Source organism: Colius striatus, chromosome 13 (assembly GCF_028858725.1).
Source record: "Colius striatus isolate bColStr4 chromosome 13, bColStr4.1.hap1, whole genome shotgun sequence".
Lineage (NCBI taxonomy): Eukaryota > Metazoa > Chordata > Aves > Coliiformes > Coliidae > Colius > Colius striatus.
Window position 1 is genome coordinate 18,916,511 of NC_084771.1, and position 14,094 is coordinate 18,930,604.

Here is a 14,094-nt window from a genome sequence, read left to right on the forward strand (position 1 = left end):
GTCTCCATATACATTATCTCAAATAAAACAGTGGTTCCCCTAGCCTGCCTTTGCTTATCTGACAGCAAAACTGCTCTAAAGGTGGCTGTGAGCTTAGCCTGACATAATTAATAGGAAAGGCATAGCCTTTCTCTTACCCTCACCCTCAAGCATTTTAGCAAGACATTTGGGACCTACACCTCTTCCCCTGCAAACAGAAACACAAACACATCTCTTAAAGGCTTTTTGCTTATGCCAGCTCTGTGAAGCCAATGGAAGAGGATGCTGCTGCATCAGATCTGTCTAGTCAATAAACAGAAATTTTGTGACTCCTAGGTATAGAACTTGGTCTACAGACTTCTGAAACACAATAAATTCTGGAGACTAGATTTTTCAGATATAACATTTTGAGTTAAATCTTGCCTGGTACAGAGTTATGTGCAGGGACTAAAAATTAAAATCATGCCGCGGTTTTATTTACCACAAGTTATTGTAACTTCACATGGGAGTTTATCATGAGATGCAATGAAACCTATGTTTCTCTAAGCAGAAAGAAAAGTAATTTGTTAGTAGTGGTTGTAGGTATAAAATGATCTAATTTCCTGTTATCCTACAGTTGACACCATACATAAAAAATTTTATAAAAAAGCCAAGGAAGGGAATCTTCTTAAGTCTTGAAGTGAAAGTTATTTTATTCTATCCCATTTCATAAAAATTTAATGTATGCATGCTCAGAGCTGACAGTGGTTTTCACACTCTAATGCTTTTTCAGTACTGGAGTTTATCTCAAGTTTGTCAAATTGGTAGTTTGAAATAGTTTTGCCTTCCAGACATCTTATTCAGGCTGATCATGCAGTGCACTCCAGATGTAAATGGTATTATCATACTCAGCACCACAATTCAGGAGAAAAAGTGTTTGGAAAATTTTAAAGCTATTTTAAAATGCAATAGGAACTGTGTGGAGAGTGCCTTAGTATTTACCACTGATAATTCAGTGGATAAACAGGGAAAAGGAGGAAGAAATTTGTCTGGGAAGGAATAGAAAGAGAGAGAAAAAACCCAGTATGTTTTTGGAGGCCAGCAAATGGCTACAGAGATCAGGAGACAAACACATTCATCAGCAATTGGAATAGTGCTCACACAATGTGCTTCCCAAAGCAAATGCTTTTGTCCAGTAAACTGCCATGAAACTACCAGCAGAGAGCATGTTCTGGGGAATGCATGAAGTAAGACTATTTTTCAAATAAAGCAGACTGAAAAAAAAGATAGAAAGGGAAAAATAAGGAAAAATACTATTAAGTTCATAAAAGCATGGACAGAAAGTTAGCAAATGCTGTAAGTGAAGATACACATGCAAATTACATATGGTCCCTTTGTGAAAATGCTTTATGATTCAGAATTTATTTAAACAATTAAACAAACAGACACTGCTCTGCAGGAGTTCTGAATCCGGGCACCAACTGTATGGACTTGGACCTGGAAATTCATTCTGTTTATATGTAAGCTCATGCAATGTCTGTAGGTTTTCTGGCTCATTTCTTGAAGAAATTAGAAGGCATATAATAAAAGCAGTTTTGCAAAATAGAGGAAGACCAATAATTATGTCAACTGAATGTCATTCCAGATAATGGAATTCTCCTATATATCTGAGTAATTTACAACACATTTTTCACCAATGGCAAATAATTGTGTGCACTCTCTAGATAGCAATGCTGTATGAAGCTGAAGCTGGAGTTCTCAGAAGCTCTGAAAACCTTAGCTACATTTAAAACCAAGAGAGACTGTATTTTAACTTCTGCTATAAAAGTAGCAAGTGTTGTGAAAAATTGTATGGCAAGCTTCTCGTGAAAAATAGCTTTTTTGTGATTTTGACACAAATGCTCTGTGCATAAGATTTTTACCTATAAAACTGAAATTAAAGTATCATTTTCACAAGTGTGTTGTGAGGATGCACCTCTGAAGCCATATAGAGAATCCTATCCAATTCACAGTGAAATTAGTAACTCCAGGGAACACAGAGCTTAGTTGAAGTGTGGTAAATAAGACCTCAACCCCTACACTGAATGATATGGATAAAAATGGAACTCTGAATACTTTCCATTCAATGAATAGTGCTCATTTTTCTCTTGAATGGAGCAGAGATCCTGTGGAAAAAAACTGCTATACAATCATGAGAAAGTCATTTGTAATTCATTACTCTGTTCTATATTTGATTCTGATTAATGTTTTCTTTTCCATTTCACATGATTTTTCTTTTATTCCCATTTATAGTCCATTTTCGTATTTTGTTCTAAACAGAACATAGTGTCAGCAAAATTGATTATAAGGAAATTTCCAACCTAACATGTCATAGTGTCTTCACAATTAAGCACTGAAAACTCACTCATTCACTGTGATTTCATCTAAAAAAGAAAAAAAGAAAAAAACCTGATGGGCATTTTTGATTGCAGTATTTCTCTCATGCTCTCTGTCACCACTGACTGCTCACTGTAGTTTTGTTAAATGCAAGCTGACAGATATACTGTGGATGAAGAAGTACACCATGGTTCTTCCACCCACTGCCAGAATCCAGCTTGCAGCATTTTTACAGCCCAGGATCTATCTGTCTGAAGTTTTATTAGAAGACAGAGTGATCCAAAGGAAAGTATGGACCATGTGATAGGCTGCAACAATACAGCCAAAACTCACCATCTTGGTCACTCACACCTTAAAGATTTGAATTGCACTTTGACACTTAATGATAAACTGCTTAGGAAGTATAAAATTCACATCCAGGAACTCCTGAAGTAAACCTAGGTTGCACATCATTAAATCTTCAGCTCACTACAGGACGTGCCATTTTTGAAGCAGGTTACACTGTTCTACATCCTGGTCCTAGATCTAGAGCTGTCACTGCATGGGAAACACCAGCAATGCCAAGCCCTGCATGCTATGTTCCATCATCTCTCAGGAAAGTGCATCCTATCTGTGTTCATGTTCCCTTCAGCACTGACAGTCAACTCTCCTCTAAGTGGACCAGCAGAAACACATTTCTGGATAGAAAGGAAAGCTATAAAGAGATGCAGACTGCTAGCATGCAGGATGCAGTAGTCTTAATGCAAGCCAAAAGCACTGACAGATTCACAACATATATACTACACAAGCTATAAATGATACTGAGCTGACAGTTCCTGAAAATCTCTACACTAATTCAGAAACCAGACCCTGAGTGGAAACTAGGCTCCAAAGGGAACAAATTTAGCCATTTGGATGTGGCAGCACAACAAGTAAATAGTGTCTGTCTTCAGGATTACACACTGGGCTAAGCACCTGTAACACCACAGAATTAAAATGAAATGTTTTATGCTGTTGTAATGTTCTTTGTTGTCTAAATTGGTCGAAGAATAAAGGAAACTCTAAGTAGTTCAACAAAACCTCCTTATATTATTAAAATACATTATTCTCAAATTAATATGCATACCTCAAAATAATTATGCTCTTGTAACTGACAGGATTTGCATAAGATGTTCACTGCTATTCAACACCAGAAGAAAGAGTAACATATTGAAATAATACAAAACATCTCTACTAGCAGAAATTTGAAATAAATCTGTCAATCATGCTGAATTCCAAACAAGAAACGTGCTACAACGTGTGTAATGACACTCAAACGTGCTTTAATTCATCAGTTCTGGCATTGTCAGCAGATAAGCCTCAAGGATACCAATTTCTATACCCTCTTCCCGCATTTTTCCTCCTTCAACAGTGTTCTTTAACCCAGGAGCAACATTCCTGAGTTGTTATTCTTGTAGGGGAAAAAAGGAATCCTGAGAATGTAGCTGAAGGCAGTGTAAGAGATGGTACTGGGAAAAGTAGTCTGTCTCTTGAAGAGAATGTGCATGAACATCCCAGTGCCTGCAGTTCTACCTCACGCTTGAGCTTTTATTAGGATCCTAGATTCCCAAGTAAGACCCATATTCTCCTACAGCCCACCAATGTCAGTCTGGTTGTAAGTGAGGAACTACCGAGGGAGACGGAAAACTTTATCACTGACACCTAAAACTTCACAAAAACCTCTTGTTCAAAAAATCCAACAGTACATCAATATTTAAAAGTGATAGGTAAATAATTATCAAACTATCATGTCTGCAGAAAATGGTAATGGTGGGATTCATTACTAATGCAGAGCTACTGGGATGTTCAGAAGACACCTAACTAGTCTGCTCAGTGAACAACAATCTACAAATAATAAGAGATTTATTTTGTTTCCAGGATGATACTTCTGAAAGTTTTATTTGAGCTGAATCATTAGGAAGGCATATAACTCTTTTTATGCAAGCCCAAGACACACACTTTCCACTAATAATTTTCAAAGCACATTAATTGTATTTAGTTGTTTTTGTTTGTATATGTATGTATATGAATGTACTTTAGTACATTCCAAAAACTGCAATATTACTATGAAGAGACTACAACTTTTCTTTAGCTGCTCATATAGTTTCCAGTTGCACATGAAGCTGTGGCTAAAACAGGTTTTAACAGTTTTTTTAAAATAGTACAATCTCTTTATTAAGATAAATATTAATTAAATTACTTTCAGATATGTGATTCAGCTTACCAAAAAAGCAAGACTCTGAATGAAAATACTTTTTGATTTCTTGATAAGTTAAAAAAGAAACCACCCTAAAGAACTGAGGCTTATATTCTGTATTCTAACGGTTAAACTTTGAACTGCTTTGCTACTTACCAAACCCTCACTGGGCATAATGCTGGTGAGATGAACTACCTCAAGATGTGCCGACTGTGACACCAGAGAATCAGATGAGAGCGAAATGATGTGGTCACAAATCCCAGACAAGGTTTTACACTACAAAGAAAAACAAATGAATATAATTCCTCATATTAAACTGGATCTACTATCAAAGAAGTTCTTTTTCTGAGAACTAAATGAGACTAAACAGATCATTTTACTTAGCATTGTAAAAACTACAGGTATACAAAAACCAGGGATAAGAGATTAAAGGAACAGAAAATACCCACAAACATCAAGAAAATGTACATGCATGTACAATTCTTCTGATAAAATGTTTTATTGTGCAATGAGAACATCTGCATATCCAAGTGATCTTCTCCATTCCAACTATATGCACTTTTATTAAAAAAAAAAAGCCTGATGAACTCCATCTTATCTGTCATAGCATTAAATAAATAGAGTGCAAGCTCAAAAAAATTGGGCTTTTCAAGAAGTCCAGTACCTGTTGCAGAGGAACTCTACATCCAGTTTTACAAGCCTTCCAATATCTGAACCCATCTATTGTATTTGTCTGAATGGGCCACAACAACCAGAAGAGAATTTCCAGGAAACCACTAAGTACTGAACAAACCATATAAACTTATACATCACAAAGAGTGTTTTTAGTATGGCGACTACTGCTGGGTTGATAAAATAGAAGTTAATAATCTGTATTTACTGCTGAGAGGAAGAACAACTAGTAGGCTGCAATTTTTAATTATCATGGGTATACTATGTTAGTCTAAAGAGTGGCCACAGTCCTGACAATCACGTTTTGCCGAGCAGGTATCCAAAACCCCCTGAGTCAGAATTGCAGTATAAATGATCTTGAAGATCACTCTCTCACAGTGCATCTTTTCCCACAGTAACCAGAGTTGCAGAGTAGACACAATCTATTATATGACTAGTGAGGGAATGGAAACTGGGCACCTGTAATCACATATGAGCATGTTGCCTACGGATCACCATTTTATAAATCCACCTTTGCTTCTATCTTTCCTAATATCTTTCAGAAATAAAACAAAACACCATCTGATTAGGAGTTATAGATTCTACCTGTTAGAAAAGTAAAATTTTACTTTAGGGAACCATAATTATTTTTCTTGAGCATTATTCTTTATTTTTCCAATATTTTTATAAAGAGACCATGAAAGAAATTAACAATTTACAAGGCTTATTCCTGAATTCAGTATCCTTGAAGACAGAGGATATCCCTGTTTTTTTGTAGGATGCTGTAAGAAGGAAGGTGATTCTTCTCACTTCACACAGAGTTACAATGATAAACAGGTTGATTCTGAGAGCCTGAATGCTCTGAATCAGGTAGTCTGATGTTATTCTGTTCAGGCTAAGATGGTATCTACTGCCTTGGAATCCAGGTTTCTTAAGGTTCATCCCACTTTCACTGATGAGTCTGGAGAATTATTTGGAAACTTTTTCTATCTTTTTAAACTTCCGTTCAGAGCAGATAGTCAAAAGTAACATTCCTGTTAAAGATGTCTTTCTAGAACTTACAGGCAGTTACAATTGTGGGTCACCAAATGTGTATATGTTTATATATATATATAGATATATACACACCCCAAATCCCAGAAGATTTCAGGTAATTTTAGAAGTTATTTTTAGAATCAGGTTTGCAATAGTAAGCTTTTTTTTCTAAAAGTCACTGCATGCTTTCTGAATTTAACAACACATCAATGTTTTACAGCAAATTTTAATCCTTGCTGGAAGCAGAGTATGTATAAAGAGCTTAAAAAAAAAGAAAAGAAAAAGTCAGGCACTTGGCTAGAGCTTGTCAAAAGCTTATCTGAACTTGTAAATCCCTTGCGATTTCCCTTTCAGCATAGGCTTTAACTCTGTTTTGGTGTCAGTACAAGTTTTGAGTGCCAATACCAGAACAAGATAAAATATTTGAACTTAAAGGCCAGTATCTAATGAATAACTTCGTATAAGATTTTTTCCATTTCCCTTTGTCATTAGACTTTTTGAGTGCTCTGTCTGAACACCAGTGAACTTAGTAATGCAACAAGTCTGATAGATCTATTACTGGAATTCTGCACCAGTAATCTTAACAGGAATATTACAGTAGTAAAAGAACTTTGAAGCTTCTAAAACAACAATCATATATTTTTAATTAACTCTAAGTATAACAGTGATCATTACTGCAGTAAGCTTTGAGGACTGAAAGGAAGCTGACCTTGCCTGCTACATAAACAAGCATAAGTTAGGGAACACCAGAAGAAATCTGATTCATAAGCCTTTAAATCTGAAAGCCTTCCAATTTAGGAAAAAGTTAAAAGGCTTGGTAGGAACATTTCTGAAGTGAATGACATCATAAGCCTCCAATCTTCAGAGAAACTGGAAGCACTGTCTTGGGTAAAAACCAATATTTATTAATACTCATGTAGCATCTCTCCATTGCTTTATGTTGATGCAAAAAAGACATTTTTGACTCTTAAATCTAGAGTACTGAGGAAGCCATTAAACTTGGTAGTAGAAGGCACAACTAATTTGTGCTGTCAATTTCAGTACAAGGCATGTAAACTGCTATCTCTCTTGCTTGTCTTGAAAATATTTTTTAACTTTTCAATTAGTTGAATATATTTATGAAAATATTAACTTTTAGCCACCAATATAATTCATCAGAAGTTGTGTCAAATAGGAAGGAAATTTATTTTCCTATAGTAGCCTTATTTTTTTTTAAACTATATAAGTGAATGAGGTAGGCTTACAGAATACTGAAGCAGAATACTTCAGATTACTTACCACATGAAGAATTTTATTTTCTGTTTCATACACTGTACAATCCTATGGTAAAATTAAATAAAGTCGATTAATGCACATTATTTTAAATTTCCTGTTAAGAAAGAAAAGAAAGCTTTACACTGATAACTATTTCTTAGACAGGTACATGTAAAGACAAATGATTGAGTTTTGCCATGACCAAAGGGTTACATTACAACCTTAGAAACTTCTCTTGTGGCTGGTTAACCTCAGTGATCTATATTCTCAGTACAGTCCTCTATAAAGCAAGACACAGTCAGGACAAGACAGGAGAGAGCCCAAGTGCACTAAGGCAGCTCTACCCCACATCCAGCCTGTCAGCACTCCAAATCAGGCTATTTTACTAAAACATAAAATTAAAAGGAAATTACAGAAGACTCATGTTTGATAGACACAGTGAGGTTAGAATAGACTTCCCAAAACACTCAGTGATCTCTGAGGCTTGTTGCAGCCAAGGTCGCAGCTCCAGGCTGCTTTTCCCCTCAGCCCGGGAGCTACACAACCTTTCACTACTCGCCTGAGGCAGGCACTACACTCCTACACAGTGAGCACCTACCTGCCATCAAAGAAGTGCTTTTCTGTAATAAAATCTGAGTAGAAAATATTTCTGAGGGAACCCAGCATCTCCCTGTATTTGGGGAGACTGACAGCTCGGCTCTGGGGCCAGTGGGCACCGTGACAGGGGCAATGAAGAGGGGGACGGCCACAAAACCTACTGAGGAGCAGGTAGAGTGGGATTCTCACCTCACCAGGGGCCTTGATTCTTGTAGGACTATTGTTTATAGTGCCATACTGGCACTGATTATTTACATTTAAGTAAAGGAATGGTTAATAACAAAAAAAATTGCTAAATACTTCTCCAAATGCTATATCAAATAGGAAAAAAAGCTTTCTACAAAGCAAAATAAGGACTTCAGAAGACATTTTTAAGGATGAAAATATGACAAGCAAAAAACACTGTTTTGTTCATTTGAGTTTTAAAGTAAAATTTAACCTATCAATATACCTAAAAGATCATCGTAAGTAATGCAAGATTCCCTATAGTTCTCAAGATTTCTTATTTCTTTGATCTTAACATGTTACCAACGAGTTAATTGCTCTAAACTTCCCATGAAATAGTGCCAACATCTTTTTCTCTAGAAGTAGATTAACTATGTGATCAGCTTAAGCTCTGGTACTCTTTGCAATAGAAATAGCTAACTGGCAGACCTCTGCTCTTCTTGTCCAGTAGCTCAAATCATCATCTATATCCCATCTACAGAGGCCTCATGTTCAGCTCTCAAATCTTCTTCCTTGGTTGCTGCCTTGAGAACCTTGTCCTTCAGCCTGTCTGGGGCTAAGGCAGAGCAGGTTTAGCCTGTCAGAGCCACCCAGTCCTGGACACAGGTAACTGTTGCTAAAGATCATGTTTATTTTGGAGGATTGTCACTTTTGTAGAGAAATTAATTTCTAAATACTGTTTAAAGAACATTATTACATAATAAAAAAGTTAAAATCAGAAGATTGAGAGTGCCAAGGAACACAGAGAAGAATTTATATTAGCATTTCATGCTCAAGTATCCCTTTGATGTTCTTTTTGTATTCATACTGTTATTTTCTACAGCACAAAAAAGAATTCTATTAGTCAGTTTGATTGGCAATGCACAAGGCAGTTTTTCCTACAAGTTTTACACCCTTCAAACAGCACATCCACAATCTCCTTTTAACCCTCCAAGTACCAAGAGAACAAAATGATCACAGTAGGTCTTACAGCTTGACTTCAGATCTAATGTTCCTTTCTAAATTATTCCTTTAATTTCTGTACTAGAAATACAATATGAGCTTCATTCTGAACAAACTTAATTACTTCAGGTCAAGGAATAAAAGCCTCATGTGTAGTAAAACTGAAATGTTACTGTTTTGTAGAGCAGAATTAATGTTAGCTATACTTATGTTGCACATTCAAGATTATATTAGCATTAAAAATGTTAATGGCTTTGGGATTCCTTCCAAAACAGATGCATATTGACTTTCTTAAAAAAATACATCAGACTAGTTTAACTGAGATGTTAAAAACACTTGCAATATTATACTAAAAATATTAATATCTATAGGTCACAATAATATTCTAATTTCTTTTTCTTTGATACATAGGAATGCACTAGGGAGCTAATTAAGAAAATATCTTTCAGGACTAACATTTACATAATTTTGATCTGTTTTTCTTAGAAAATAAATAATAATTATAGTGGTATCCTCTCTACATCCTCCACAAGCAAGATGACTCATTAAAAACGTTTGTTCTTAAGAGTTTAAAAATATATTTAAAAATCAGTAGCTGCATTCTATTTCCCTTTGTAGTTACTATTGTAAAATACAGAAATTACTAAAAGTCATGGCAGCAGTGTTGCATACAAGCCACTTTCTGCATTATCCAGAACATCCTACCTTTCCAAGGTATAGTACACCTTCATAACTGACTGAATAAAACAGCATAAACCAGCATTCTTTTGAATATTCATAAAGGGGAAAGGTCAGTGTGACTTGTGCTCACTCATATTATAATTTTACTTTCTAATCCTCACAAAAAATGCAAGTACTACTTAAATTTTCAGATACCATAAAGAACATTTTATGATAGGTCTTGAGGACAGTTAAATAACATATAAAAATACTAATATACATAAAATATTTAGTTTATTACCTTAGCACAATAAAACAGTATGAGTTAAGTCAACTACTGAAAAGAAACAGAGATCCTATAAAGGAGCAGCTTGGAAGTGAACTTAAAACTTTGATGTTTACCAGTTGAATGCCTTTTCCCAATATAACACTGCAGTAAAGATCTCCTGCAGTTTTTGAGTGGTGCATACGAAAAAATGATACTTAAAAAGATATTGCTTGCATACACATGGTTTATATTTAGAAAACAGTGAACAGATGTTTGATAACAAGATGTTCTTTAGCAAATGCAAGCAAAACGAGATTGAGGGTCTGAAACCTGAAGTCTGCAAAGTTCAAACTGAAAATAACACCCGGGTTTTTTGTGGCAGTTGCTGAATCACAGAATAATTCAGGTGGAAGGGACCTCTGGAGGTTATCTAGTCCAACCACCTGCTCAGAGGAGCACTAATCTAAAAGTTATACCAAGTACAGTAAACTGCTGAGAAACAACGATTTCCATCAATTGCAGTACAAACTAGATAGCTTTAAAAAAACACAGGATTAATCCTAAACACCAAGTATTTGACTAAAACTAGGGTAAAAATCTGTGATATGGTCTCTGATGAGAGCTAGTCTATCTTGAAGCTAGAGCTATACTTCAAAATGAAGTCAGAAGATAATTCAAATGTTTCCATACTCTGTTCCAACATGCTTTTTGCACATTATCATCAAGACATTTTGATGGGACATTTCACCTAAAATCAGGATGTTTCTGTAGCTTTCTCCATAATGCTATTCTTTTATAGTTTCCCTACTTGTTTTAGTGATGTCAGGTAAGAAAACTGAGTAGAATAAAGTACATTGCCAAGTATAAATATAGAGAAATAAAACTCCTCTTAAACCACAGAATAAAGATGAGTGTTCTTATAAAGAGTAGGAGAAAATATTGTTTACAGATAAACAAGTGACTGTTCATTCATCATAACATTTACATGGTATGTAAATAATAATGCCCAACATTGCAATTCACCTTTAGGATTAAATTTCAAGTAAAGATCTCATCTTCACACAGAGAAAGTATATGACCTAAAAGCTGAAAAAGCTGCTTCCTGATCAGATGTCGAAGTACACCAGTCAGATATGTACAGTGCATCCTAGAAAGGAGATCCATAAGCAGTGTCTATACAAAACTAAGGTTACATAGCAATGCCCTCTATTTAGAAGGAAATTCACCTTGAGTGGCAGTTGGAAGTTATGCACACAAAGCATGATCATTTTCCACAAAATAAATCTTCAAGTTGAAGACATTCCTCACTTAATGTGCCAAACCTTGACTGCTACTGTCACACTGACTACATTAAATGTCTAAAATTTATATCATTCATAAAACAAGGAGTATCTGAAAGGATCTGAGACCTAGGTTCCTATTAGTTATGCCTTTCAATTCGTATTTTAGCCTACAGCTAAGACTGCAATACTGGTTTAGGTGAGACATTTCTGCTTTCATACATTAAGATCAATTTTCCTCAGATTTAGTAATAGCAAAACTGTCTCCCTACGGATGATTTTGTTTTATCTACTCTCTCTGGTCTTAAGCTTAGTATACTGTAAAAAGATCTTAATAACTAACTGTCAGACAACTCAGATCTGACAATAACATAAGCCAAATCAATGATCTTAAGTGTCTTTTCCAACCTAAACGATAATATGATTTTGTGAAAAGACAAAACTTGATTTGTAGCCAATCTGAATACAATTGTAAACAATCTATAGCCAATCAACTTGACATTTTTAATCTTGGAATATCTTGGATTTTATGCCAATAGATACATGATTTTTAAGTTGTCAAAAGGAAGACAGATTTGAGAGTGCAGTTGAAGAGTTAAAAAAAAAAAGCACCAAACTGTTTCTGGCAGAGGACAACTGAATTTTATCCACTAAAGCAGTGAAATGAACAAGAGAACAGGAGACAGCAATTCATAATTATACTATTTTCACCTAGACCACAGGGAAAAATCAAACTCACACAAACAAAGTGCAGTATCAACTGAAGGGCAGAATCAGTATCTGAACTTTTTATACTGTAGAAAAGTTCATTTTGCTTAGTCTGTAAATCAAAAATAGCCTAGTGCTATAAACACCTTGTAAGAGAAAGCTTAATAAAGACACATAAATAATTAAGTGTCTACATAGGAAGTTTCAAACCAAGAAAAGAAAAAAAGGTCATTGTTTTGCACAAATGACAAAATTTCTAAAAGGAATAAAGTTGACTATTATAAATTAAAATAGTGTAAAACACAAGGATTTACATTTATAAGCCTTAGTGCTTTTTTTAAAGAACTAAAGTGAAATTGAAGACAAAAAAAAAAAGAGTCTGCTGAATGTTCCTGCTCCAGAAAGCTTTTTAAATTAAATGAATTCTATGATTGGTCTGCTGTGAGGTTACATGGAAAACTGTGCCAGCATTCTGGGTATATTAGTAAGTATTGTAAGAACTTATCCCTGAAAGACTTTTGATCATTTATATTTTGATCTGTAATAAACTGTTAGCAGTAGTTAAGCTGTTTCCTAGTGTGGCTTTGGTCTTCTGTTTAACACTTCCATGGTGGTAGATAACCTGACATGAAATTGTCTGCTCAAAAGCAAAATGGATTATTTTTAGCTTCACATTGTCCTTCAATCTATACAGGCATACGAGAATAATCAAAGCCCAAGGATCTTCCTGTCACACACAGAGAAAGAGAATATGCAAAGAACAGAGAGGTAATGCTCAAACAATTGTACTGGTGATGTGAAAGTTTAGCAGTGTTTTTATTATTGCAATTTTTAGGCAATAGTAGGAAGAAGAAGCAGAACAGAAGCTAACTACCCCTACCTGTTGCACAATGGTTGTTAGTTCCAGGCACAGTTGAACAATGTTGTTTTTCAGCAGTGAATATTCTGTCACGCTGACAAATGGAGACCTGTGACAAAGGTTTATGCAGCATTAAAGATTATAAGTTCTGTTTACAGTATAAGCAGATGTGTCACACAGAGATCAGTTCTACTGCACAGAAACACCTAATCATGACAATCTCCAGAAACATGTCACACAAATTTTGTAAAGTATGCCTCAGAAACAAAAAGCAATGTAGGCTGGAAGGATGTTAATTGGAATTTGTCCAGAACATTAAAAGTTATCACTCTTGGGGAAGGTGGGAGTAGGACCTTACAAATAATTTTAAGTAGTCCAGATTTCTTTTGCACAGCTCATTAAAAAGACAGCATTTCTAATATGACATCACTCTTCAGTAGCAGTTCGCACCTCCATTCAGAGAACAAAGTAATGCTTACTTAATCACTAACAGCTTCCTCACACTTGGATTTTCTTCAGGCTTTAGAAATTCTAGCTGAATCTGGCCTCATGTGAATTTATAAGAACTGACAAGGTCATAGCCTGAGAGGATATGACTGCTAGCATTAGGTTAGGAAGATGTCACCAGGATTATACAAATCCTGTAAAGGGAGTGATTCACTCACACTGTGATTTCTAAGGTGTCATTTACACAGTCAAGAGCATTCAGATTCAAGATACAGCTATCCATTGCTGAAACTCCAAAGGAAGGGAAATAAAAAAAATGCTCTGAAGCTATTTTATGTTTCAGTTTCTGCCTTTCCACAGCCAAAATTTTAACTACATTTATTCAGAGAGTTACTTTTAATCAAATTCTCAACCGATAGATGAAAAAAACCCTAGCAGTTGATTGCTGAGCATTATCCATGCCCTTGATGAAACTCTAAAAAGAAAATTTAACTCTCAGACTAAGAAAGTACTATCATTTATTCCAAATAATCATAATTAATTTACTTAACTCCAGATTTTTTGTGTCTTTTTGATAGCTGAAGTACAGTTAAACCACTACAATCTTCTCTTCCTTGCC

General features: G+C 35.2%; 1 protein-coding gene across 1 annotated transcript in view; it reads right to left on the minus strand.

Moving 5' to 3' along the window:
• LOC104557395 (connector enhancer of kinase suppressor of ras 2) overlaps window positions 1-14,094 on the minus strand; it is a 163,252-nt gene that overhangs the window by 74,415 nt on the left and 74,743 nt on the right. Inside the window, exons 4-6 of the mRNA XM_062006460.1 lie at window positions 13,050-13,137; window positions 7,514-7,555; window positions 4,706-4,825 (exon numbers count right to left, since the gene is read on the minus strand). Of these exons, the coding sequence (XP_061862444.1) occupies window positions 4,706-4,825; window positions 7,514-7,555; window positions 13,050-13,137 (250 nt within the window). The remainder of the gene's footprint in view (window positions 1-4,705; window positions 4,826-7,513; window positions 7,556-13,049; window positions 13,138-14,094) is intronic.